The following is a 25,805-nucleotide window of genomic DNA, read 5'->3' on the forward strand; positions in this document are numbered from 1 at the left end:
TGCTCTGACGTCAGAGCAGCGGCAAGCGGCGCCACATTCACATTCTACCTACCGACATGAGATGAAAAATATAGTACGTTTCTGATAAATGTGTCAACATAACCTGTAAGTCCTTGTTGCATGCTGACTTAATTTAGATGTGCTGCACGCAACCAACAATAACAACTCAATCAAGATTTCGCTTCTTATTGTTTTACGAACAATTAATTTTGAATTTTGGTAGCTTTACGAGGTATTGTGTCTGATTGACTGTTACAGTTCTACGAAATAAATTAAATTATTTGAATCTCGACAGAGTCCTTCCATAGCCACAGTGAGTACTACATATACGTTTTATCAATTATCAAAAGTGACATTTAAATAACTTACATGTACTTTAATTTGTTGCTGTTTTTCTTCAATGTTTGAATTTTATCGGCTTGATTTTCAAACATTTAAACAACAATTACCATTCATCATTATATTTGTTATTTCGATTTCAGATGCCTGGAATTTGTAACGAAATTATTGATGATATTGAAGATTTGATATCATCTCAGGACATTACCCCCAAAGAGCGTTACAGTACGCGAAGAGCTGTAACTTTTCGGCCAAAGAAACATCAAGACAGTAAGGGTGGCCAAGCTTCATCAGAAAATTGTATCAATGAAGAATCTGCCAGCACAGAAATTCCAGGAACAGGAACTGTGTATGTGAAGACATGGGGTTGCACCCACAATGGTTCTGATAGTGAATATATGGCAGGACAGCTGGCTGCATATGGTTACAAACTAACAGGTCTGCACCTAAAACGAATTTAATACAGTGAAATTACTATTATTATTCTTGTAAAATACTGATCACCTATTCATACAGATAAGAAGGAAGAGGCACATTTGTGGTTGCTGAACAGCTGTACTGTTAAAAATCCTGCTGAGGATCATTTTCGAAATGAGATTGCTGATGCCAAGCGTCTTGGTAAGCACATTGTCTTGGCAGGATGTGTACCTCAGGGTGCCCCAAAGGCTGAGTACTTACAAGGCTTAAGTGTGATTGGCGTGCAGCAAATAGATAGAGTGGTAGAAGTTGTTGAGGAAACACTGAAAGGTAAGCAACCTCTACTTTTGAAAGAGTGAGAAGAAATGACGAACTTGTTAACACTAGTGTTGATTAATTTGCAGGTAATTCTGTCAGATTTCTTGGTCAAAAGAAAACTGGAGGTAAAAAGTTGGGTGGAGCCTCGCTGGAACTGCCCAAGGTTCGTCGAAATGACCTTATTGAGATAATTGCAATTAACACAGGTTGCCTTAATCAGTGCACCTACTGCAAAACGAAACACGCTCGTGGGGATCTAGGAAGCTACCCCCCTGGTAATACCCTACTTATTATTCAGATGGTGGAATTAAATTTCTTTTCTATTGCCATTATGAAAAGTATGTTTGTGTGTCTCAGATGAAATTGTTGCACGAGCAGTTCAATCATTTTCTGAAGGAGTGAAAGAGATTTGGCTAACTTCTGAAGATACTGGAACATATGGTAGAGATATTGGAACAAGCCTTCCTGAGCTGCTGTGGAAACTTGTGGAAGTCATTCCAGAAGGTTGCATGTTACGCATTGGAATGACCAATCCCCCCTATATTTTGGAGCATCTGGAGGTCAGCTATACCCCTAACCGTTTATCTATTTTTTCTGTGTGTTTGCTTTTATGTCTGTCTGTCTGTGTCTGCGTCTATAATTGCAACACAGCTGTTTAAATTATAACAACATTTTTTAAATTGTTTTTAGGAAATGGCCAACATATTAGCTCATCCCAAAGTGTACAGCTTCCTCCATGTTCCAGTGCAGTCTGGGTCAGATGCTGTGTTAACAGATATGAAAAGAGAATACTGTCGAAAGGATTTTGAAAATGTTGTTGATTATTTGAAGGAAAGGTAAGGATGAAGAGTTTTGGTCCTATTAAACACAAAAAGTATACCTGCCAACTGCATAAATTAATGTATTAATTATAAATAAACTTATCTTGTTTTCAGGGTCCCTGGTATGACAATTGCAACAGATATTATTTGTGGTTTCCCTACCGAAACTGAGACAGATTTTGAAGACACTGTATCATTGTGTGCAAAACATAAATTTCCTAGTCTGTTCATCAATCAATTTTTCCCCAGGCCAGGAACTCCTGCTGCTAAAATGATCAGAGCAGCTACAACACAAGAGGTACAGTTTATTTTTTCTAGTTCTCCATACTATGTTTTGAGTCTTGCTCTGACCTGATTCTGCTTTGAGACTCGAACCTGATAAATAACATTACTTGAATCTTCAGGTGAAAAAAAGAACAAAGAGGTTGTCTGAATTATTTCAGTCTTATGAGCCTTACACCCATAAGTTGGGTGAAATTCAAGATATTTTGGTGACTGAAATATCACATGACAAAAAGCACTATGTTGGCCACAATAAATTTTATGAACAGGTATGTTGAGCTGTCTACATATTGTCCTTTAAAGTTGTATATGCTGGTCGATTGTTCTGCCCCGTTGTAGCGAATGGGCACCAGCCTGATCCATAAGTGCGGCCGGGTTGCCTATTTGCATAGGGTCCTAACGCGCTGTGGTAAGATTTAATAGACAAACCCGGCCGCACGACTTCTTGCTGGCTAGTGTACCCATTACCCATTCGTTCCTACGGGGCAAGACGCCACCCTGCATGAGAAAAGTCTAACATTCAATCAATTTCTAGGTTCTTGTTCCACAAGCTACTGAAATGTTAGGGAAAATGATTAAGGTTAAAATCATAGCAACACAAAAGCACTGTATGATTGCTGAACCAGTTGAAGCTACATCAAAAGAAGAGCAGTATGCTGTCATGAATGGCACTATTCGATTGCGAAATAATGGTACCATTCTCAATGGTATGAAAAAGCAAAACTCTTTCTCTGCAGCTGGAGACAGCGATACAATTACTTTGAGGGGGAATAGATTTACTAGGACAATGCTTGTACCCCTCCTTGTTCTTGGATTTACAATATTGATTCGCCTGTTGTGGACTATGTCTCAGAGTCAGACTACTAAAAGGTCAGAGTTGTGATTGTTCAAGATAATGTACTCTGTTTGGTTCAGTTACCAAAACTATTAAATGAAATATTTCTTTTTAAAATCTTGACTGCATGCAGGTCATGTGTCAAATTTAGTTGACTTTTCTGAGTGAACAGTTGTGAGATTTATATTTGTGTTTGTTCTTCTTTCAATAATCACATTAAACTTCAATCAAACGTACATAATGGTTCAATTTCAATCTACCTTTCCCTCCCCCTGCGCTCATTTGCCTCTATAACCCGAGCCAGAACTTTTGAGTTGAACACCATGCACAACTAGCGGAACGGACAGCACGTGTCGCGTTTCAGACCCAGTGAGCGGCGGCCCAGAGATGCCCTTCTCGCCCCACACCTTCCGCTGTGCACTCCCCGAACTCACGTGTACAGACTTCCTGGTCCCCTTTGTTAACGACACGGCCCCCCGCGTTGGGGCGGTATCAGGTGGCTCGGGGCTCTACCCGGGTCGCGGAGCGGCGGAGCACCACGGGACCGTGAACTGCACAGACCGAGCTGTGAAATAGGCCTCGCTCCAGGGTGGGCCCTCAGTCCAACGGACCAACGACACGATACAGGCTGCCGGGAGCTGAGAACAGCAGTCTTTCGGACACCTCTTGTTGACGTTTCGTCGAACGAGCGACTGTCCTATCTCCAGCCATGAGCAAGTTGAGCTCCCAGCAGCAGCAGCTGGCCGCGGCCGTGGCCGCCAAGAGGCAGAGGGTGGCCACATCAGCGCCCTCGTCTGCCAAGGCGGACGTTTCCGAATACTTCTCCGGTACGTACCCCGCCCGCGGGGAAGTCCCACATACTCACTCGGCCACCACGTTGAGCTTGACCGACGCTCGGCTCTGCCTGTTCGACAGGGGTGCCCCGCATAGAGTACAGGCCGGACGCGGGCCCGGAGGAGGCGCTCTGCTACCGCTACTACAACCCCGGCGAGCGCTGCCACGGCCGCACCATGGAGGAGTGGCTGCGGCCCGCGCTGTCCTTCGGCCACGCCCTGCGGAGCGCGGGTATGGCCCTCTAGCTGCTGATTACTGTCGTGTACAGAAGGGTTTGTCCGCCACTCACCTGTGTCCTGTGGCGCGCCAGGCTCCGAGGCGTACGGGCAGCCACCTGGCGTGCAGCAGCGCCCGCAGCGGCCCTGGGATGACGGCACCAACTCTCTGGACAACTACCACCGCCGCATTCGCGCCGCGTTCGAACTCTGCAATAAGCTTGGTCGGTACCCGGCGACACACTTGTTAACAGCTTTGGCACCTACCAGTACCTTACCCCCATATCCGACGCTATGCACAGGCATCAGGCTCTGGGCCGCGTGGGACCGAGACCTGGCGCCGGAGGGCGACTCTCTCGAGGAGACGCAGCGCAACCTGGACGAGTCGGTGGACCTGTGCCTGGAGCTCCAGCAGCAGCAGCAGCAGCAGCAGCGGGCGCACGGCGCGGCCGCGGGCCCCATCAAGCCCCTGTGGCTGGGCGCGGACCTGCACTCGCACCCGCGCTACTGCCAGGGCGCGGGCACGGCCCCGGACGCGGGGGTGCTCGCCGTGGCGGGGACGCAGGTGCGGCGCGCGCTGCAGGCCGCCCAGCGGCTGTCGGCAGAGTGCTTCCTGTTCTGGGGCGGCAGGGACGGCTACGCCTCGCCTCTCAACACGGACCCGGCGAGGGAGCTGCGGGGCTACGCGCGCCTGCTGAGGATGACGGCCGGTAGGGTCACCAGGGTCAGGGGGTCACCCAGGGCGGGGTCGCGGCGGATTACAGCCATGCTCATAGCGATGACCATCTTGTAGAGCACCGCGACCGGCTGGGTTACCGCGGCCAGCTGCTCCTGGAGACGACCCACCTGCCCTGCGGAGCCCAGGGCCAGGCCGCGCGACCCTCCGTGCGGCGCTACGACGACTGCGCGGCCTCCGCCGTGGGCCTGCTGCGCCAGTTCGGCCTGGACCGGCACTTCAAGCTCAGCACGCCGCCCGGCCACCAGGTGGTCGTCAGCTCGGCGTGAGTCCCTTCTGCAAGGCCACTGCCGCCTCTGGGTTGGAACGCGTCACTGACAACCAGGTCTTTGCTTCTGGCCCTGGCCATGTTGGCAGCTACGGCATGCTGGGCTGCCTCAACGCGACCGCCCACGACTTCCCCCCGGACGTGCGCGAAGCCACGGTTGTCATGAAGAGCGTTTTGGAACAGGTGAGGACGGATTAGAATGACCGGCCCATCTTTAAAAAGGCAACAGCATATGAGGTGAGATCGTGCGCACTTATCTTGACAGGGCGGGGTGCAGCCTGGAGGACTCCTCATCGGCGTGCCCATGCGGAGAGAGGCCCTGGACGCACGCGACCTGGTGGGGGCGTACGTGGCCGTCATCGACTGCTACGCTAAGGCACTGCGGGCCGCGGTAAAGCTCGTCGCAGACGGCGCCTTCAGCAGGAACCTGCAGGTGAGTGGCCGCTGACTATGAGCCGCGCTAGGCCGGTGGGCAGCGGAAGTGCACCGGACCTGCCTGCCGGGGGGCGTTCAATCGTTCAATCCTGACTCACCGGCTATGTGGTTCGCAGCAACGGTACCTCAGCTTCCACAGCGGGTTCGGCGCCCGCCTCTCCAGCGGTGAGGCCACCCTCGAGGACTGCGAGGAGCACGCTCGTAAGTTGCAGCAGCAGCAACAACAGCTACAGCAGCAGCAGCAGCAGCAGCAGCCAGGCGAGGGTCAGCTCGACTGGTGTCTGGTCAGCGGCCGCCCCGAGCATTGGGAGGCAGTGTGCGGTCGCTACATCGACGCTGTGGCAGACTCCTCGAGAGAATAACAGCGTACCCACGACATTTGTACCTCGAGAAGCCGCTGTTGTGGCCGCACTTTGGGGAAGTTCAACGAAGAAAGCTGGCCTCAACAACCAACGATTTCTGGGGATCATGGAGAGGGAGTGCTTCACAATAATTAAGTATGCTCTTACAATTTATTATTTCCAAAACATGATTTTTTCTGTCCAGAAAGACACTGCACAGCTTCAGAAATAAAACGCAATGTAGCCTACAAAGGAAGTAACAGACAAGCTGTTCATACGTAGTTTTCTTGCAAATAAAAACCTTTTGCAAATGAGAAAAAGGGGGGAAATAGAAACAACAGGAACAGCAATATAACAAACAAAAATGCCTATAAGTCATTAAAAAAATATGGAAGTTTTAGTATTGCAGGAACTTGTGTTACATGAGAAACTTGGTTTAGCAGAATCAAGTCTATTCATGGGTGTACAAGTTACTGTGATGGCAAGCATGAAGAAATGACATTATTTGGCACACAGTATAAGCCATTGCAAACCAAACATAATAACTTCACTTTCAATCCAAAATAACCAAAATAAACACCTTAAAAGAAACTTAATTTAAATGGCAAACTACAAATAGGTAATGGTTCACGATTATGCTTTCTTAAGTGACAAAGACAAACACCTGAAAGGTCACCGGTGAATAAAAAGTCAATGAATTTATGCAAAAGAAGCATAAGTCCAGTCTACACACGTCACAAGGCATAAGTTGTGCAACGCAAAGTTGGAAACATGTAGGTACAAATTATGCAACTTAAGTCCTTGCTGAAGTAGGAAAAAGTTTTATCTACTGACATATCAGTTATCAATGGAGTAAAATAGTTCCTACAGACTGCTCTCCTTGTACTCTTACAAGCGCTATACTTTCAACTAGAAATCACAGAGGTATACAATAACAAAGTACTGTACTAGGCCTATATATTGAGTGAGAGCTACATTAATTTAGAAGTGTTTGAGCCCAACTTTATAAACACAATAGCAGTACCTTATCATACAATGGCAATGGTAGTTGTAAAAGGTAAGATGGCTAACAGTAATATTTGTTGAACAGAAGTAATGGAAATGGTAGGTAATCACAGTCCACAAGTAAAATATACAGTTTAAAAGAGAAGATAGATAAAAAATTATTCATAGAGAAAGAAATCTTAATAATGTGGAATGGACTGCAGGAAAAGCGGACTAGATTCCGCAGACATAGGAATATGGTTAACAGAAAGCTTTGGCAACCAACAACTCTTAAAAGCATCCCAGATAATCCACTAAATGAACGGTATTGACTCTCATGTTAAGTACTCATCTTCATCTTTTCCAAAATATTACATACATATACTGATCAACCTACAAGCTACTGCAATGTTCATTTAAGGTTGATAAATTATAAAGACTGAATAGTAATCAGTTATGTATTGGCCACATTATCTAATTCTTTGGCACAATAATTTCCAATCTGGCTTCGCTAATGAGATATTAGCAATCTCCGATACACAGCAAATTTCACTTAACAAACAAAACCCATGACTTAATGGGAAACCAGTCTTAGAGAATGTGGGCATGAATGAGTACTTCAACATTCCTTGGAAAGAAATGGGAACTACAACTACCCCTCAATTGAAACAAATCACACAGAAATCAGTGCAATGTGAAGAAACATGCTTTTCACAGAACCAGAAAAGAGGGTCTACAGTGAGCCAAAACTTGAAGCTTGCAAGTCTTCCTAAAGTCGCTTCACAAGAACAAAATGACGAAGGAGCTTGGGCAATCAGGAATACAACACCAGTATCATCACAAAAGGGTTGAATGACTACTCAATATTGTAAATGAATTAGTGAGGTCTTTATATCTTTATATATAATATGGTAGAAGTGCAGAAATACTTTGAGAATTAATGTGATTTGAAACTTTTACGTTTTACTAGGGTGATCATAATTGAGATTGTCCCATTATTAATAATACACTATCTCCAATCATTTCTGAAAATTTTGATCCATACTTCAAGAAGACCAATACCTTCTGGTGTCATTATTGCTAGTTCCAAAAATCTCCAATAAATTCCAGATATAAATTTGATTAAATAAAAATATCTAAATATTACAGCAGATAATCATGATTTACTCAATTCTCAACATAGTGGTAGTGACAATGAGCAACCAATCATCACAGGCTAAATGCCAAGTCACGACTGAAATCTCACTAAATACAAACTTACAAGGTCACATGCCATAATTTTAAAATTTCTAGTAAATACAGTATGTATCTCATGATTTACAATACAGAATTAACTTTTTACGAAAGACTAACACAATCTGAAGATATAACTGACTGTTATGCTTGATGGCAGTGATTTTTGGTGATAATTGATTGTAATCATGGAGTTCCTCTTAAGTTTTTTGTGCAAATTACCATTTTATAAACTAAATATAATTATATCTTTTAAGTATCATAAAGAATCCAAATAATGAGAACATTTGAAGACAGAAGTTTGATTTTTGTTTGAAGAACAAATATTAAACAACTTCTAGGATAAACTTTAAATAGATGCATAATGATTGTATGAGTACGAAATAAGAAATTTCAAATGATCTCCAAATATTTAAGCCAATAACAACGTCTAAGTAGATGGGAATGACATTTGCAAGAAATAGGAGTTGAGCACCATAAGACTACAGAATTAATTACAGTAACAGGTGTGCATTTTCTTAATCACACCAAACTGGGAGTATAGGTTGTCATTATTTTCTTCTCTACAAGTAAGTAATAGAGTAAAGTAATTTTCACTGTAAAGTTGTTTTATGAAAATTATGTAAGATTCAAACTTCTATTGATTGAGAACTGTATGGAATGGATAGGTGATTATGGTAACTGGGACTAAAATTAAATGACCGGAGTGAACCTGAAGGCAAAAATGCAGAAACAGAAACAGCAATGAAAACATATAAGAATACTGCAACAATGAATGATAAAAAAAAGCATAGTTACATGGATATAAAGTATCATCTATCACTGCCGAGGCAAATATTCACAGAGCGTAAGACAGCCAATAAAATCTGCTACGCTGACAACACACAGCCCCAGACTAGTCCTTGTACATACAATCAATTACATCTATATATCCTTCTCAGGACTTTCACAGAACCACACATACACAGGCATATGGACATACGCTCATCAGCACACACACGCACACACACACACCCTCTATCACACACACACACACGCACACACATTCCCTACAAGTTACAAGTCAAAATCCTCAAAAGTCAACAGCAATGGCATAATGGCATTCTTTTTTTTTCTTTTTTTTTTTAATTTTACGAATAAAATTTATGTTTAACAACTTGCTAAAGAGCAATAACAGAATGAGATTAACGTAGACTTTGCTGCCAATGGCTAAACATCAACCACATCATCCACACCAGGCTCAGTCTCAAATGCAGTCCGAAGTTTGGCACGATTTTTCCAGCTTGACAGAACGCTTTCAGCTGAGCTCCCCTGCAAATAAAATCAACAATGAGTGCTTTTCCTTGCAGTTTTCATTTCTTCAAATATGTGTAAAATATGGACCATGTGAAGCAGTAAATTAAAACTGATTGAATTAAAATCATAATTTAAAAAGAGGAAGAAAGCATATGTGATTGTAGTGATGTTAGAACACAATACCAGGCTGAAAGATGCAAAGCAAGTACATAAACAATACCTCAGAATGAACTGGAGGCAGTCTACCCAGACTCCTCCGCAAAAGTGATCTCTGAAATGGCTGCGGACTGCTTCCTCCACTACAACTGCCAACCTCAACTCCAAGCACATTTGCTACATCTGTGGAAAACATGCATAATACACAGAGTGATAAAGATCTACTACTAAGCAAAACATTTATAGATTGGTTAAAAAGTCCAACGCCTTTCACTTTTGATAGAAACTACAGGATCAATAAATATCCTCCAGAAAACATTTCAGCAAGCAATTAAATGAAAATACTATCTATCTACATGAAGAAATTTGTATTGTGTATAACAAGCAGTACGACTACACCTCCAAACTAAAACTATGCTGTGCCTTACAACAAAGCTCAACCAATACTACTGGAACCAAGTACTTAAGATTTCATTCATAATATGGTTATTTGGGCAAATTTTATGAGGTATATTTGTTAAATGAATAAGACATACCTGATTCTGTCTTCCTTTTTGCATCAGGTTCTACCTTATTCAGAGAGGCAGCAAGTTCTCGGACAGATTTCTTTTCAAGACTTGATGCAGCACCACTAGTACCTGCTAGATAATCAAGTGATTAATCCCTATTTAACAGGAATAAGGAATAAGTAGGCATAGAGGAAAGAACATACCTGAGCTGAGTCCTGAGTCAGTTGACTCATCAAGGGCATCTCCTGAATCTGGAGTATTTGCAGCCGATGTGTTTGGACTAGATCCATCACTTGGAGCAGAAAATTCACCTGAAAATAATCAAGAAGTATGTCAATAAAAACTAAAAGCTCTCAAAGAATCACAAATGTTCCTGTGAAACATTGTAGAAAGGTATATTTATAACATGTGCAAGTTACCTGATTTTCTATCACCTCCCATAGACCAAGGTCTTGGTTTTGGAGCAATTGGTGGTGGGGCCTTAACTTTAGATCCTGTGAAGAAGAAGAAAACTAATTAATATTGACAAGGAGTTAAATGACTCAGTGTCAATTTAAAGTATGAGGGTTTAGTAATCACCAGAATCATTTTTTCCATCTTTGGATATAGATTTAAGAATTGGAGACTTAGGTGCTGTTTCAATGGAAATCGACCCAACACCCGCACCAGTTTTCGGAAAGCCATTGGTAGGTGAACGCAATGAGTCTGCCAAGCCAGTAGAACGTAACCTCACAGAAGGCACAGCAGTAGGAGAGGCTGGCTTATCCGCCACAGTTTCATCCTAAACAAACATAAGAAAATTGCAAGTTAGTTAAAACACACCACCAAACACTTAACAAAATAATGAACAGGAAATAAACTTACAGGTTTTAGTCGGGATTTCACATCAACAACCAAAGGCTTTGAAGTCTTTAGAACATCTGTTTTGGCTAGAAAGAAATTGCATAGCAATCAGTATTTAACGGTCAGTTAAACATAAATGATTTTTGTTAATTATACGCACAAGGATCATTTCCTGATGAATCTTGACCTCTCTTCACTAGAGGAGATTCAGCAGTAGGTGGTCGTCTTCCTGCTAAGGGCGAGTTCTTATCTAGAAGGTCAGGTGATCGAGATACTGTATCCAGTAAACTAGTCTTTCCTTTCATTAATGGCGAGCTACATAAAAGAAAATTGTCAGATAGACTTGGAAGACATGTTTACAGAAAACTTTTAGTTCTAAAAGGTAAATATAGTACCTTTTGATAGACTTGTCCTTTAAAACACTTAAACCTCCATTTCTACGCTCTCTGTCACTGTCAATGGACTCGGGTTCACTTTCAATGGGGAATGTTGAGCTATCCGAATAAGATAAAGAAATATTAATGAAAATAATTACTTATGAAAGTGATTTAAAGAAGACAATGTCCCCATCAGAGATCACCACCATCAAAATAAGTATGTACCTGCTATCATCAGATGTAGGTGATACAAGGGGTGTGGTAGGGGTAACTGAACCCGGTCGGAAGAATGTATCAAGTCCTTCACCAAGGTCAGAAGTATCAGTTGAATCAGCTGGTCTTAACATGGGCCTTGTAGGAGCCCTAGTTTTGGCTCGGCGTGGTCGCCCTTTCACGAGGTGCTGTAGTTGTTGACCGACTGATTTAGGGAGCTCAGAAACTGAGTCTGAGGACTCTGTAGCATAGGAAGAAGCTACAACCACATTAGTAAACAAGCATAGCAAGAAATAAAACTAAAAAACAGAAGAATTTATTTTTTTAAATATAAAATATGTACAGATTTTACAGAACTCACCTTCAGAACTTTTAAGCGATGGAAGAAGATCTGGGATGTGGTCTGCTGATAGCCCATCAACACTGTCAACTACAGACTTGGGGCGCAGCTTGCGGCCATGAAGACTCTTGCGTTTGTTCATCAGGTGTGGTGTGGCCTGTAATACAGAAAGAGAGAGTTTGTAAAGAGCCCATGAAAATTAATTTCTGCTCAACATGGTAGATATCAAAACTGAGGTATGCACAATAATTAATTGTAATAGATAGCGAGGTCAAACAGTACATAAACATAAAACACTATACAAAAGTAATTTAATTAACACATGCATGAAGTGTTAAAAGTAACACAGTAATTTTGACAGATTGAGCAAATCTGCGCAAAAATTCATATTCAGCTGTTATGTATAGGATAAGTAACCAGATATTTGTTAAAATCACCCAGTTTTGCTAATCAGATTCAACCAATTAGTCTTTATTATGTAGCTGATGGCAAATTAGAAAAGTAACAACAAGAAATACATGCTGAAAGGTAAGTGTGTGGTAATCAAGAATTCAAAACTTCAATTATAAAACTATCAACATACAATATCTGTTAGTTATGCACTGAATTAGTAGACATACTACAAGTACACACAGCATGTGATTTCTACGTCCTGAAAATCATAGACAACTATGTGATACATAAAAGATAGTCACACTCTACAAAAAGACACTAAAATACGAAGCCAATGCTAAAACAAAAACCAAAAAAACAATGCAGTTGGTAAGAAAATTGATGATTGGTGGTCCTAAAAAAGTAACTAGAAGCCTACTTTGTACCCACAATCTTAGTCTCATGCCATTATTAGATCAACAATCTTACTTTCAAAGCAATACACCTACTTTCTACTACTTCTACATCTAAACTCTGGTTTCACATGACAGAGAAGAACATCATGCAATCAAGAAACAGTCCAAACACCCAAAAATTATAACAATGTTACCACAACTAAAGATGCTATTCAGGCAAGAACAATCTAGACCTCCATACTTACAAGATTCAAATATTCCAACTTCTAGTGAACATGGTGAGAGACGAGTAAAGAAAACAAACATGGAAAATTAGTAAAAGTAACAAACGGCAGAATACTTTTTTATCATGTTTGCACAGCGTAACAGAATTAAATTGGGGAGCGGCCCTGACACACTTGTTTGACACCTAAAATTTGATATTCGATATTTACAGACAGCTACAAAGTTTGTAGAAATTGATTAGTTTGATTGATTGGGACCAATAGGGGTGTGCCGTCAACAATTCTGAAGCCGAGTGGAAACCCTGCTCGCCCAGGTCTCTCCCTGGACAACCTAGAAAGCCAGATGAATACGCAGGTAAAGGCAGTTTTTAAGTGACAAGTTAAAGAAAGTGTAATTCTATACACTTGAATATCTTTTCCTTTTTTAAGTAGAACACATCATAGGGCAATTGGCCTTAGGTAGAAAGACAGGTTGGAGGATGATGAAATCTGAAATATCCTCACAAATGCAAAAATGGGAAAGCAAAGGGAAAAGTAGACATAGGGTAATTTTGAAAACATACCAGAGGTGACTCATCCAGAGACGGTGAGAGAGAATCCAGGAAAACCTCTGCAAGGTCTTGTCGAGAGGAATCAGAGCTCACATGGCACCGAGTTCTGAGAACATCTGGAGTTGAAGCACGCTTCCTGCCTCCATTATCTCCAGCCTAAAATGAGCCAGAGCATAGGGATTGACTTTTAAATTGCCTTTAATCAAAAGAACAGGTTGTCAATAATACAATTAGTTGCTGTCTTACCAAGTTCTTGTAGCACCGTGATAAAGATTCAATCACTTCATCAGTTATTCGATCTGACATGTGAGCAGCGGCTGCCAAATTTAACTCGCTAAAAAGAAATGGCACACAGATCCACCATAATAGAAACATTAGAATACAGATAATAAATCCTTCAGAAAAACAACAGAAAGAGTATTCAATACATACTTGACCCTGTTTATAATATCAGTTCCAGCTTGTTCCATTACACAGGTCTGCACAAAATCTGAAGCAAGTTGATTTTTTTCCCTGCATGTTTTCCGAATTTCAGTCTGAACTCTGTCTTCATCTAGAACTGTGGGACACTGTTCATTGGCACATCGCATCATAGCTTCGAGGGTACCCTGAAAATTAAGGGAAGGCTCTGTAAGATATCGAACAAAAATGGCATCATAGGAAAATCAAAAGACGGCATTTATGTCAGCATACCTGCAGATGGTCAACTATAGTAGTATGTAAATCCTCTGAAATACTGCGCAACTTCTTGTCAATAGGATTGTTGATGTCATGTCGCCTCTGAACAACCTCTTGTAAACGAGGCAACAACTGCAATAATTTAGAGAGATCAGTACAGACTCCAAATAATAATTGAGCTCTAAGAAATCAGTTTCCCTAATAAACACAAACCTGTTTAGAATTATCAGCATCTTGGATAAGTCCAGTGGCATGGTTAATATGATTGTTGTTAAGAGCAGAATCCTCACTTTGAGCAAGAACTTTGATGGTTTCTTGGGTCTGCACAACTAATCGATCGACCATCTGTTGAGTTGAACTTAACAAGAAACCCTGTTGCAAAGGAATAATATGCTTTTCACTCTCAGTTCGAATAAATACTCCTAAATTCAGTAATTTTAATACCATTTGAATTTACCTGTTGCAGTCTAAATGCTTGCCCATTGCTGTACTTTTTAGGAGATACATTTCTGTGAACAATGTCTTGAATTCGTTTCATAACAGCATCAGTCCGTTCTGCAGAGACTTTCATGCAAGGCAACAAATCCATCAAAGGTACTGGCATGTACCTGACTGTGTAGTTACTGCAGGAAGAAAAGGCACAATGTATACACCTGATTGTAAGATCCCACCACCTAGAGGATCCCTCTACTTGAGGGAAAAGTCACTTGGGCATATAAAAACTTCAGAATTTCCAAGGAGAAAAGAGGGTCACATCTTCAGGTGAATATGGTACATTTAAATACCAGATGGTGCAGGGTTAAAATTTACTAATCTTAATCTACACATTAGATAGATAGAAGCACACATGAATGGTTGTCAGAGAGCTGTGAAAGACAGAGTATTACCTTTCTAAGGCATAGGCTAAGTCACAATAGCCAGGAAGAGTAATATTGTTACGATCATATTGAATGCTCCGCAACCGACAGTTGATTTGTAGAGCTTTTGCCAGTAGGCGGGCACCTCCATCACCCATCATATTTCCACTGCAAAAACAATGGGGGAAAAGCAAAATTAGATCCAAAATATTTTAAAAATAAAATTGAAAGAACTGATGAGGTACCAACCTTATATCAATTGATTGCAGACATTGATTACTGCCCAGAGCATTAATTAAATTAAAAAGATCTGATTTCAGCTTTGAATCAGAAATATTTAGTGTCTGAAGAACACAGTCTTCTTCTTGCAGCATTTGCACAACTGCTTCCATTACTGTCACAATATGCTTTGCTTTCATATTTGCCATATTGCGACCAATGTTGAGATGCTTGATGGACTTGTTTTTGCTGATTGCTGTTACCACCCCAGCTAAGTCAACATCCATATCTAAACATAAAAAATAACTTTATAGTAAAACAGAATACAAATATTTAACATCAATAAAAAAAAAAAACACATAAAATCTTGCTACTAACTGTTGTCACTAATATCCAGACTACCAATACACCGAACACCATGAATACAAGATTCAAAGACATGGGCTCCTTGAGTTCCTAAATTATTACAACTCATGTCTAGCTCCATATCAGATGTTGTCTCATTGCAAGCCAATCCCAAAAGCAGGTTCCTAGAAAAGTGAGATAAGTAATATAAGTATGGTTCTTAAAATTGCAGTAAACCCTGTGTGTACTAGCAAAAAATTTCATTCAGATACTCAGATACTCACTTCAAAGCTTCCAGAGGGAGTTTACAATAACTCATGTTAAGATACTTTAACATTAGAGTACTAGTAAAGAACTGTTTAAAGGAGAGTGGTACTTCCTTGTGCTTCTTAGTTGAAAACAAGTTGTGGGAGACATTCAAGTGAACAAGATTTGTAGAACACCCTCTCAAAAGTGCACCAAAAATCTAAGATAACAGAAAAATTTCTTGAGAAATCTTACATTTGTATAAAAATAAGAAAACAAAAATTTTGTCTCAAAAACTATGGTTTACATTTGCAAGCTTGTATGTACTTACTGCTTCAAGGGTAACTTCGGTTTTTGAAATATCTAGGTGCTTAATAACATTTGGCTGAGCCAAAAAATTGCATAGACTCTGTAAATTACAACATCTATAAATTTAAGAATTTCCAGAGCTCTATTTTTCAATGAAAATAGACATCCAATGCCAACTTACAGTGACGTCTTCCTTTAAGCTGTTATTCGACAGATTTAGGTAAGTCAGAGTGTTGGGCATGAATTTGTTCACTGCTAAAGCATTTGCAAGCTGGTTAATACCCTTTGATGTAAGTCCACAGCTCGAAAGATTTAAATGGACAAGACCTTTGGGAACTTTAGCCAGAGGACCACTTAAATGAGATGCACCTGAATAGAAAAATCGTAATCACATGTAATTATGACACATACACAATTTGAATGAAATGTTAATCAATAGAAATTAATCACAATCATCAGGTAGGAAAAACAATAAAGAGAAAGGGTGAATAAGATATATGTTAGAGCAGAGGGTAGAATTCGATCAGATTTCAAAAACATTGTTTGAGATAGTCCATGCAATGATAGAGGAGGATAGAAAGACAAAGATTAAAAACATTAACTAGAAGAGAGTTCCTAAGTCATAAAAAAACAAAAGAAGAATGCTTTCTGCTTTCCCTGCATGCAAATGCCTGTGATCCGAATGCGCATGCAACCAAATCATAAAACAAAACCACACCTGGTGCTAGTTTGGCTACGAGTCCGCATAAACTGTTGATACCTATGAGAAATACAAGTGCACAATAAATAGTAAAAGCTTACAATTGTTACAAAAAACAATGTAACCATTTCATGCTTTAGAAAAAATATTACTGATGACATCAAGTCAGTGAGAGTGAGGATGTTGATAAACCAAAAACTAACTACAATAGTGCTAGAAACAGGAAAATGGAAGTGAAAAAGAAAGTTTGACTAATATGCACTTAAAAAAATTAGATCGGTATAATAATTTGCAGAAAATTGACGAAATCAACTGTGAATGTTAAAATATATAATGGCATTTAAACTTACCTTTGTCTTCAATCATATTATTAGAAAGGTCAAGTGTATGAAGAGCAGTGTTTGTGTTTGATATCAATGCCATGGACAGTTTATGAGCAAAATCACTGCAAAAGAGAAGAAAAATCCCTTTCATTGAAGGAGGAACTACTCTTATCATTATCAAAGATCAAGCTTATTCAATACATACGCTTTTAAACCAATAGAGTCAAGATAAAGTTCTTCAATACTAAGAGAATTTTTGACAACATGTAGTATTCGGTCAATAGCTTCTCGGGTGAGGCATATATTACTTCCTCGGACTTTGGTGAACCAAGTATTGTATTCCAAAGCACTAATAATAGGTACCAAATCCCTAGAGTGAATAGAAAATTGTATAAGATACCTTACTCAATCAATTACAATCCAGTTTTTTGAACAATACAAATGTGACCATACTTAGAATCAAGGTGATCGAAATCTTTTAATGACAACTCCCTTGTATCATGAGAGAGATATATAGTGTCAACATCCTGTGGGAAAAGTATTGTGTTAAATAGTAAGAGACTTTTCAGTATACTTCAAAATAATTCAAATTAGGTGACCAAATTCAAAATAAAAAGGAAGAAAGACATACCCAGGCAACTTCATCACGATAGGGCATCCCATGAAAATCACACATGCACGCGTACTGGGTGCTGAAACCTCCACATGGACCCATTCCCCTTACTTCAGCTCCACGTATAATTTCTCCATCCTGAAGGTGGGCAATTCGTTTAGGAGGTTGTACTTCAATCTTTCGAATTATGTGCCTAAAAGCAAACACATTGTTGTGTATCAATTTAAAAATATACAAAACAAACATTGTTGAGAAAAAATGGCTACAAAATTCTTACTGAATTGGCACAGTTGGGAAAATATTTCGCATAGCAGTAGCCAGGGCAGCAATCATTGCATCAACTTCCTGGGTTCCTTGTTCTTCAGATGTTAGAAATGAGTATCCCTTGTCATGTACAGTCAAACATAACTGAAAACAATAAACAAATAGGGTTAGATTTGAGACACTAACTGGAAGACAAGAGGAAACAGCGGAAAAAAAGGTAACAGCTACCTGGTTATTCTTCACACTGCTAACCGCTTGAATTTCCAAGTAATGGAAGTGGAAGTCAATCTGAAAAAAAAATGGGTATAATATACAGGCCATAAAAAAAAACAATAAAAAATAATTCAGCTCTCAGAGAAGTTCATTATCTTTACCCTTGTAGGGACTTTGGCTGTGAGAAGAAAGAGGCGACAAGGAGAGAAGACCTGGAAATTAAAAGAGGCACATTTATTTACGATTTCAAATTAAGTTCTACTTCAGCCTATCTCACTAACATGCTACATACCAAGACACGGTTTTCTGTCTTGTCTCCCTTGGTCTCCATTTTAACAACATTCTTGAGCAATATTTTGACATGTTTCCCTAAGAGAGCCTTCACACTTTCTGCAATAAATACAAAAGTTATTGCATTAACTTATCAATTGGGATTCCAACAGAAATAAGTCTATCAAGTACAGTGCACAATAACAAACTTAATCAATTTTCATAAACATAACAAACATTTAAATGTCATCAACATAAAGAAGCCTCTGAGTATGGTACACTTTTAAAATTAGAAGAGATTGTATCAATTTTACTGAACTGACAAATGAAATGGGTCGCCGGGTCTAATGACAGCGAGCTGTGTTTTCGTAGGAATTCGATGGAAGAGTTCCGGTCCAAATGAGTCATGCAAAACCTAACCTAAAGAATTTGACAGTAGCTTGTCATACGATTGTGTTGAACAAAATAGAGCTTGAATCTGAGATGTCACTGATGATGTGACTACATTGCCTTTAACTTTACTGACAATATGAAATAAAATCTTGACAAATTTAGAGAAAAGAAAAAGATTATGATAGGAGTGAAAAAAGGGCGGCTGCTCTAAGATTTTTGGTGGACTGAACACACTTAACATTTAACACCAACGCTAGGAAAGGGACCGATGACAATGGAATATTAATCGTTTAATAACAGCCAGAAGAGAAAGTAAAAAAGACTTGGAAAATTCACTATCAAACGCCCTGGAATACCTGTCAACGAAAAATGTAAACATGCCAAAGTCCTAGGGACATACCGTTAAGATCCTTCGTTAGCTGTGATCTCGTGGACATCTTACACTCCTACAGTTAAATGGCATATGTGAACTTTCCATACACTTGCTGATCTTGAAAATATCACATATTTTTCAGAAAATAAACACTAAAATAAATTAATTCGTGTGGTCGTCTTCACAGGAGTGCACGGCAGCCATATCCATTTTCAGTACAAATCGTCCGTCTTTTTCGCTCTTCAAGGCTGGTCCTATATCTTTCTCTCTCTCTCTTCATTCTCCGAGGTCGAGTCCTCGGTCGTTCGTTCCTGCTCATTCGGATATTTCGGGTTTCCTATGAGAAATAGTACAGTCAAAACAATTGAGCTCGACGGGAGGGGGTGAAGGGGGAAAGGGGGTAACGGGAAGAAGAACAAAATGAGGAAGAAGGGGTCGGTAATCGGGTAATCGTTTCTGCTTTTTCTGTTTTCGAAAAGTGACATTTGTATCTTCAAGTCTGCATTCAATTATGGAATCAGAAACAAAAGCCGTAAAAAGGCACGGAAAGACTTCAGATACCAGTAAACACCGAGAGCCTTCGGATAGAAAGGGTCCTGTCAAAGATTCCAAATCCAGTGACAGGGATGAGTCCAAGCAGACAGGCGGTAACCCAACTCAACCGTGAGTAGTTATTGAATTTTTTATTTAAATAAAATAACAGAAAAATGATGTTTTAATTAGATCAGATGCTGTTGTTCAGTTTTGTCATCAACACTATTAAAATATTTAAATGACAAAAAACTAGTTGAGATTTTATTTCTAAATCTTGTGTTGTTTTGCATTGCACCCTTACTAGTCAACCTCAAACCTATGTAAACCAGTTGTTTGTGTGGTCTGTAACTACTTTTAAAATATTTTGGCAGAAAATTTGGGCCTATGCCAAGATTTCCCCATCAGCGAGTATGGACGAGAGCTATAATGATCATTGCTCTTTTGATTGTTGTTTATTTTACATCCAAAAATGGGAAAGAAGTACCACTTGCTCGGCAACATGAAATTCTTCATCAGCGGAAACAATTGTTGGATTGCTCTGAATCGTATCAATCTGAAGTAGAACTCTATCCAGGTAGAAAGAGAATTCCTTGTTTTCAAGATAAAAATGTTGTCAATTTTGTATTTCATGTCTATATTTATTTTTCATTTTAATCTCAGGTTGCGTTCCAGAGAAGTGTGGACGTCTTATCTCAGATAGCTTGATAACTGTTGGAGAGGCTCAAGCCATGCTGGAGATAGCAAAACGAGGCCTCAACCTTGGAGGTTCTTTGGGTGGGGCCTCAATCCTTGATTTACATTCTGGGGCACTATCTGTTGGGCGTACCTTTATAAATATGTACATGACAGAGAAAGGGAAGAACATTTACAGGAAATCAGACTTTGATACCTACAAGTAAGCGGAAAGTCCTAAGAACCAAAATTTGGAAGAAATGTGAAGAATTTTGAAATAGAATTTGAAGCAACTATTTGGTTTGTTGCAGACAAGTTCGCATCAAGATACACCGTGCGGTTGCACAGCACTTCAAAATATCGCCTGATGTCTTATACCTTACACATCCCACATTTTTCTCTCGGCTCACAAATTTGCCTCCAGGTACAGAACATGATGAGTACTGGCATCCTCATGTGGATAAGGTAAGTTTATTTCTGTACATGAAATCTCAATAAGCATGAACTTATGTATTTTAAAAATCTTTAACATTCATTAATCTATGACAGGACACCTACAAGTCGTTTCATTACACTTCTCTTTTGTACTTGTCTGATTATGGTGATGATTTTGATGGAGGCCGCTTTATTTTTATTGATAAAGATAATGTGAATTCTACTGTAGAACCTAGAAAAGGTAAGCTTTATCTTTTGATGCCTAAGTGGAATGCTGATTGTTTACATCCTCTTTTTGTCAACTCTGATTCATCTCTGTTTACAGGACGAGTTTCTATGTTCACTTCAGGAAAGGAGAACACACATTTCGTTGAACGAGTGCGCTCTGGTACAAGATTTGCTATGACTATTTCATTTACATGTGATCCAAAGCATGCAATATCTGATCCTAATGGTAAAGTTATAAAACGTGCTCCCAAGTAAAAGTCAATTAAAAAAATATATCTCTTGTTCTCGTTTGGTCAATGAATGTAGTGGTTATATGGTATGCATTTATTGTAAATTGGTAGGCAAGAAACACACCTCAATTCCTTACATTCCATTGTTGCATGCATTGTTTATTGGATAATGCTCAATTGTTTAGTATGTGTAATTTTTTAAGTATTTGTATGTCTTTGTATCTTGAAGCAAATGTCTATTTGTAACTACCATCATCAGACATATCATTCATTAACCTATTTATCTGAATTAGCCCTTTACTATTCTTGTTGTTTGCTCAGTAAACCATTTTCATCTCTTCTGCTCAGACTTTTCAGTTGTCTGAGGAATGCAAACTAATATCTAGTCCTTTTCTATGTATTATTAGATTTAATTCATAATACATATCATTGATCTTTCTAGAAGTTTTGTAAATTATGCTGATGCCCATTTTTGTATCATGTTATCATGTATGTTTTTCATTAGATTCCTATTTCTTATGTTAAGATAGTTTTCCCCCCAATGTTCGATACAACTATCCCCTCTTTTTCTTACCTGTATGTATAAGAAAAAATCGTGGGCACATTAAATGTACTGTCTCTTATTGTGAGTTAGTTATAATTTTAATATTAAACTGAACAACCTATTTGCTCATTGTAAAACATAGCAGTTTACTACTCAGCGCAGTAACAGAGCATTGGAATTCCCTCATTGTGAATGTTATCACTCGAATAAATAATGCAGCTTAGTGATTGAGGGAGGTTTTTGTTTAACATGTATAGCATGATAACTTGAAGTTAGGCGCTGTGTAATATATGTACTTAACTATTCCATTATTCTCAACGGAAATGTTGTTAAATTCGTAAGAAAATTAATTTAAGGAACCGATGCCGGTAATGTGGAGCACTCCTAATTCTATCAAGTTGTGTAAAATTATTAAATTCATTTGAACGCGTGACCTGCGTCACCTCATATACCGCCACAGCGAGCCCTGTACAACATATACTACACCCCTTCCCCTCAAATCATCGATCAGTCTCCAGTCCTTGGGCCCTCGGACCGAGCCGGGGGGGGAGGGGGGGGGCACCTCCTCGCCCTCCCGGTGGGGGCGACGAACTTGCGGCGTGATAGGTGATGATCGTTCCCCCCTAGAATTAGGCGAACAGGGGCTTCGTGAACAAAATGAACACGTAGGTGTCTGGTCTGACGTGAGCTGCGAGCTGCATTAGTGTTGTGCCTTGTGTTCGCGGGGCCACCCCCATGTCGTTGGTTGCTGGTGACATATCACGATTCTAGAAGGTTCAACACTGTAGTCAAGTAATAACAAAACTCTTATTTCACTTTTGTCTAAAAAAGGTACCTTATTATTGATCATAAATGACGTCATATAAAAAGTTTTTTGTTTGTGCTACACTAAGTTTGATAAAAGTATAATAAGTAATAGTTCTACACCATACAGTGCGTACCTAAAGGTATGAAAGAGATCAGCTTGCATTAAATAAACTTTAGAAAACTACAAATTGACACCTGTCAGAGAGGTCGTGGAAATAAAATAATTCCGGGTCGGATGGTGCTCCGCCGGGAGTAATCGAAAGCGCGCATCATCTAAAAATAACTACCTCTATGACTCGAGTTGAAATAGCCTCTACTGCTCCCCCTCTCCAATGAGTATTATTAATTTAACAGTGCGCGTTCCGTGATTAAAGGTGACTTTGCCCATTAAAAGAACCGATGACATGAGGGTACACATGGCTTGGATGCGGCTTCAGCCAGCCTAATAATAGAATCTGCACGAAGCTGATGGCTTAATAATACAGGCCTTGCTCCAGTCGAGTTTGAAGAGCATGGTACAGACTGAAAGATGTGAGGGGCAAAAAGTAAAGGCGAACGCGCACGCTTACATGTGAATAGTCTCAACCTCGGCCTCCACCTTCTCCACCTTATCCTTCACTTCTTCCTCGGCCGCCTCCTTCAGCTCCTCGACGGCGGACTCTGTTGCTGAAGACTCCATCTTGTCGAGCTCAACGCTCTTCTCCGGGATCTCCGTGACTTCATCGATGGAATCCAAAATCTCCTGCAAAAGTACAACGGTATGGAAGGCTACACCAGAAGAGAAAAGTAAAAAATTAAAGGAACAGCAGCTAAACGACTATTGATCGGAATACTCGATAGAGTGGAGTTTACGGTTACGACCCCATGTAGCTGTCGTTTAACGTCCGCTTTTATGCCGAGCGCGTTTGGGCCTCGACGGCTCTTCATGCATTTAAGATCGATAATATACGTGCAACAAAAAGTGCACTTCCGGCGAAAACCTCGCTAGTCAAAAGGTGCCCCCACACTGAACGCTTTCGGCATGTCCGGGTCCGCTGAGTCTGCCAGCCTTCGCCAACGACAAGTCCGGTCTGACGGACATGTCCCCGGGCGCACAGAGGTTGACTGGACACGGCGGCGGACGCGGACACGCCGAATGTGTGTAGAGTGGAGAGCAGGCACCTACAGTGCAACTTACCTGCATTTCCTGCTCGTGCTTGTCCACGCCGGTCTCCTCCTTGATGTGGTTCAGCATGTCTTGCGCCTTGGCCGCGCCACCGGACACGGCCTCCTCCGCGCCGTGGATCGCGCCGGCCACCTTGGACTCGACCTGCTGCACCACGTGCGTCACCTGCGGGTCAACCGCGTGGGGTCAACAACAAGAGTCAACAAGAGTCGCGCTGGAGCTGCGGGCCATCGGGTGCCGCCAGGAGGGGACCGCCGGGCGGGGCGGAGAGCGCCCTACGGCAGCGTGATAGGCCACACGCACGGACAGCGGAGCGCGACGGGCGTGCCTACCGCGCAGGGGCTCCGCCGGGGGGCTCAGGAGGAGGGAGGAGCAGCTTGACAGGCGTGGCCTCCTGGCCTCCTAGCCCGACCCCATCCGTTCCCCCTGCCAATATGCCCGCCGGCGTCGGCGCATGCACCTTGACGTCGGCGAGACGTCCCGTCCCAGCCGCCGACGACGCCGACCCGGCTTCTTCACACGTATACCGTACCTGGTCCGAGACGGTGGTCACCGTCGCGCCGATCTTGTTCTCCACGCCGTCCACCACGGCGCCGACCCGCTCCTTGACACTGTCGGCGACACCTGCGGACACGCGACAGTCGGGGCGTTATACACAGCAGGCGGTCGCGTGACCCCGCGCGGGGCTTCCCTCGGCGCGGGTACGCAAACGCACTCGCGGGCGCGGCGACGCGGAAGTCCGCTGGTCACTCTGCGAGTATCGATTCGCGTTGCCGAGTGTCCTTGAGGCGGTGGAGAGGCCGACGGCTCTAATCCCAGCCCGGTGGGGCGGGGCGGGGCGCTCGCCACCCTCTTTCCTCGCCTCAGGCCCCGCCGCCCCGGCCGGCCCACCCGCGCCGCGAATAACACGACCAGCACGCGAGAAAGCCTTGCACCCTTTCTCCTGACGGGCGGGAGGCGGGGGTGGAGGCCGCCGGGGCAACGCCAACGGCGCGGGCGTTCGCCCGCCCACTCCACCACCCTGGGATCCCACTCACCCCCACCACCTTTTTGCGCCCACTTCACTCGCACCTCTCCCTCCCCCACCGCCTACTACTTCCAGCACTCGACATGCTCGCCTAGCGACGCGGACTCGGAATCCGCGCGATGCGATGGTATGGTTCCCTTGAGGGCAGCGGGTGGGCGCGCGGGCGGACGCGGCGCGCGTAGGGCAGGGTCAACGAATGGCGCGGCGGGGCGGCCAAGCGGGCCGAGCGGCGTGCGCCGGCCACGCGCTGCATAAACATGAGGGCGAGAGGGCCGCGCGGGGACGAACAGCAGAACACTCACAGGCACCATTAAGCTGCATCAGTCCGGCCGGCGCGCGCGAGTCGCTGGAGGTCGCGGGGCGGCGGAGCGGCGGCGCGGGGGTGCGTTAAGCCCTTGAAGCATACCCGCGGCTGCCGGTGCCCCGGCCGCGCAAAAATATCCGCGAGAATTATATAGCGCCGCACCCGGAAGGCGGGGCCCTCTTGGAATAACAGCCCCCTCCGTGCGCGAGGCTATCTTTGTCTGTCCGCTCCCACCCTCACGCCCTGCTCCCTGTAGCCAGGGTGAGGGTGGGGGTTGGGAACGCGAGTACCGATGGATATTATTTTTAAACCCTCCTCCCCTGACGCCTGCTCAATATGGGGGGAGGGGGGTGGGGGGTGGAACGCAGCAGCAGCAGCTCGGCAGCAGCAGCAGCAGCAGCAAGCAGCACGTTCACGCCGCGCCGCTTTGGGCGTCACGCGATTGGCCCATGTGCCGAGCCGAGCGCAGGGCCGCCCCGAGCCGCGCCGAGACATGTGAGACTGATCGGATCCGAGCCGGCGCCAGGCTGCGCTGGGCTGCGCCGGGCGGGGCACGGGCAGAGAAGGGGTGTGTTGGTTGCGGGTCGATATTAACACGCCGCTACAACAAAGGCATTTTTGCCCGGCCACTTGTGGCTCCCGAGAGGCAACATAGGGGTGGACGGGTTGCAGTGCACCCAAGTGCACCAGACGGGGGGCGT

General features: G+C 42.5%; 5 protein-coding genes across 13 annotated transcripts in view; 3 read left to right on the plus strand and 2 right to left on the minus strand.

The window, feature by feature from the left end:
* The first annotated feature begins 13 nt into the window (after positions 1-13).
* Positions 14-3,248, plus strand: LOC113203170 (threonylcarbamoyladenosine tRNA methylthiotransferase). 2 transcript variants are annotated; one of them, XM_026417719.2, is made up of 10 exons: positions 14-105; positions 259-313; positions 483-777; positions 856-1,086; positions 1,161-1,349; positions 1,432-1,634; positions 1,765-1,910; positions 2,010-2,193; positions 2,300-2,446; positions 2,713-3,248. In XM_026417719.2, the coding sequence occupies exons 3-10, from the start codon at positions 483-485 to the stop codon at positions 3,058-3,060; spliced, it is 1,743 nt and encodes a 580-aa protein (XP_026273504.1). In that variant the 5' UTR covers positions 14-105; positions 259-313; the 3' UTR covers positions 3,061-3,248. The 2 variants fall into 2 exon arrangements, with proteins under 2 accessions (XP_026273504.1, XP_026273505.1); XM_026417720.2 differs by having other exon boundaries at positions 24-73.
* A 334-nt stretch (positions 3,249-3,582) lies between these two features.
* On the plus strand, positions 3,583-6,108 carry LOC113203169 (xylose isomerase-like). The gene is made up of 8 exons (XM_026417718.2): positions 3,583-3,839; positions 3,928-4,077; positions 4,157-4,285; positions 4,364-4,771; positions 4,855-5,062; positions 5,155-5,248; positions 5,331-5,498; positions 5,617-6,108. Exons 1-8 carry the CDS (start codon positions 3,722-3,724, stop codon positions 5,860-5,862), a joined length of 1,521 nt encoding a protein of 506 aa, XP_026273503.1. The 5' UTR covers positions 3,583-3,721; the 3' UTR covers positions 5,863-6,108.
* Positions 5,824-19,413, minus strand: LOC113203167 (F-actin-uncapping protein LRRC16A). 8 transcript variants are annotated; one of them, XM_026417711.2, is made up of 34 exons: positions 19,186-19,413; positions 18,415-18,512; positions 18,284-18,334; positions 18,138-18,197; positions 17,923-18,053; positions 17,664-17,838; positions 17,486-17,559; positions 17,238-17,402; positions 17,060-17,154; positions 16,728-16,769; positions 16,191-16,378; positions 16,032-16,109; positions 15,739-15,920; positions 15,488-15,639; positions 15,140-15,398; positions 14,921-15,058; positions 14,491-14,656; positions 14,247-14,405; positions 14,049-14,165; positions 13,788-13,963; positions 13,602-13,689; positions 13,368-13,511; positions 12,826-12,843; positions 11,814-11,949; positions 11,465-11,711; positions 11,258-11,356; positions 11,023-11,177; positions 10,884-10,948; positions 10,599-10,800; positions 10,439-10,513; positions 10,223-10,330; positions 10,047-10,151; positions 9,575-9,693; positions 5,824-9,369 (listed from the first exon to the last, which is right to left on the minus strand). In XM_026417711.2, exons 1-34 carry the CDS (start codon positions 19,220-19,222, stop codon positions 9,268-9,270), a joined length of 4,206 nt encoding a protein of 1,401 aa, XP_026273496.1. In that variant the 5' UTR covers positions 19,223-19,413; the 3' UTR covers positions 5,824-9,267. The 8 variants fall into 8 exon arrangements, with proteins under 8 accessions (XP_026273496.1, XP_026273497.1, XP_026273495.1 ...); XM_026417712.2 differs by having other exon boundaries at positions 11,465-11,693; positions 12,826-12,846; XM_026417710.2 differs by having other exon boundaries at positions 10,047-10,148; positions 12,826-12,846.
* A 155-nt stretch (positions 19,414-19,568) lies between these two features.
* LOC113203204 (2-oxoglutarate and iron-dependent oxygenase domain-containing protein 3-like) lies at positions 19,569-22,234 on the plus strand. The gene is made up of 6 exons (XM_026417780.2): positions 19,569-19,821; positions 20,064-20,266; positions 20,353-20,587; positions 20,676-20,829; positions 20,914-21,040; positions 21,125-22,234. Exons 1-6 carry the CDS (start codon positions 19,670-19,672, stop codon positions 21,280-21,282), a joined length of 1,029 nt encoding a protein of 342 aa, XP_026273565.1. The 5' UTR covers positions 19,569-19,669; the 3' UTR covers positions 21,283-22,234.
* A 374-nt stretch (positions 22,235-22,608) lies between these two features.
* The window catches only part of LOC113203205 (uncharacterized), a 7,972-nt gene continuing 4,775 nt past the window's right edge, over positions 22,609-25,805 (minus strand). Inside the window, exons 2-4 of the mRNA XM_026417781.2 lie at positions 24,306-24,397; positions 23,786-23,938; positions 22,609-23,350 (exon numbers count right to left, since the gene is read on the minus strand). Coding sequence (XP_026273566.1) covers positions 23,174-23,350; positions 23,786-23,938; positions 24,306-24,397 — 422 coding nt within the window. The 3' untranslated portion in view covers positions 22,609-23,173. The remainder of the gene's footprint in view (positions 23,351-23,785; positions 23,939-24,305; positions 24,398-25,805) is intronic.

This window comes from Frankliniella occidentalis, unplaced genomic scaffold (genome assembly GCF_000697945.3).
Source record: "Frankliniella occidentalis isolate FOCC.00 unplaced genomic scaffold, Focc_3.1 Scaffold31, whole genome shotgun sequence".
Taxonomy (NCBI): domain Eukaryota; kingdom Metazoa; phylum Arthropoda; class Insecta; order Thysanoptera; family Thripidae; genus Frankliniella; species Frankliniella occidentalis.

What these genes read in the sequence shown, in the direction of transcription:
- LOC113203204 (XM_026417780.2), top strand. Translation starts at nt 19,670, where the DNA reads ATGGAATCAGAAACAAAAGCCGTAAAAAGGCACGGAAAGACTTCAGAT. An exon ending in TGAAGTAGAACTCTATCCAG is followed by an intron (nt 20,267 to 20,352) that starts GTAGAAAGAGAA and finishes TTTTAATCTCAG; the next exon opens with GTTGCGTTCCAGAGAAGTGT. An exon ending in TACTGTAGAACCTAGAAAAG is followed by an intron (nt 21,041 to 21,124) that starts GTAAGCTTTATC and finishes CTCTGTTTACAG; the next exon opens with GACGAGTTTCTATGTTCACT.
- LOC113203167 (XM_026417709.2), bottom strand. Translation starts at nt 19,222, where the DNA reads ATGTCCACGAGATCACAGCTAACGAAGGATCTTAACG. An exon ending in TCTGGATATTAGTGACAACA is followed by an intron (nt 15,399 to 15,487) that starts GTTAGTAGCAAG and finishes TTTTATGTTTAG; the next exon opens with ATATGGATGTTGACTTAGCT. An exon ending in TGACTCAGGACTCAGCTCAG is followed by an intron (nt 10,152 to 10,222) that starts GTATGTTCTTTC and finishes TTGATTATCTAG; the next exon opens with CAGGTACTAGTGGTGCTGCA.
- LOC113203169 (XM_026417718.2), top strand. Translation starts at nt 3,722, where the DNA reads ATGAGCAAGTTGAGCTCCCAGCAGCAGCAGCTGGCCGCGGCCGTGGCC. An exon ending in CGAACTCTGCAATAAGCTTG is followed by an intron (nt 4,286 to 4,363) that starts GTCGGTACCCGG and finishes CGCTATGCACAG; the next exon opens with GCATCAGGCTCTGGGCCGCG. An exon ending in CAGGTGGTCGTCAGCTCGGC is followed by an intron (nt 5,063 to 5,154) that starts GTGAGTCCCTTC and finishes CCATGTTGGCAG; the next exon opens with CTACGGCATGCTGGGCTGCC.
- LOC113203170 (XM_026417719.2), top strand. Translation starts at nt 483, where the DNA reads ATGCCTGGAATTTGTAACGAAATTATTGATGATATTGAAGATTTGATA. An exon ending in TCTAGGAAGCTACCCCCCTG is followed by an intron (nt 1,350 to 1,431) that starts GTAATACCCTAC and finishes TGTGTGTCTCAG; the next exon opens with ATGAAATTGTTGCACGAGCA. An exon ending in ACAATAAATTTTATGAACAG is followed by an intron (nt 2,447 to 2,712) that starts GTATGTTGAGCT and finishes ATCAATTTCTAG; the next exon opens with GTTCTTGTTCCACAAGCTAC.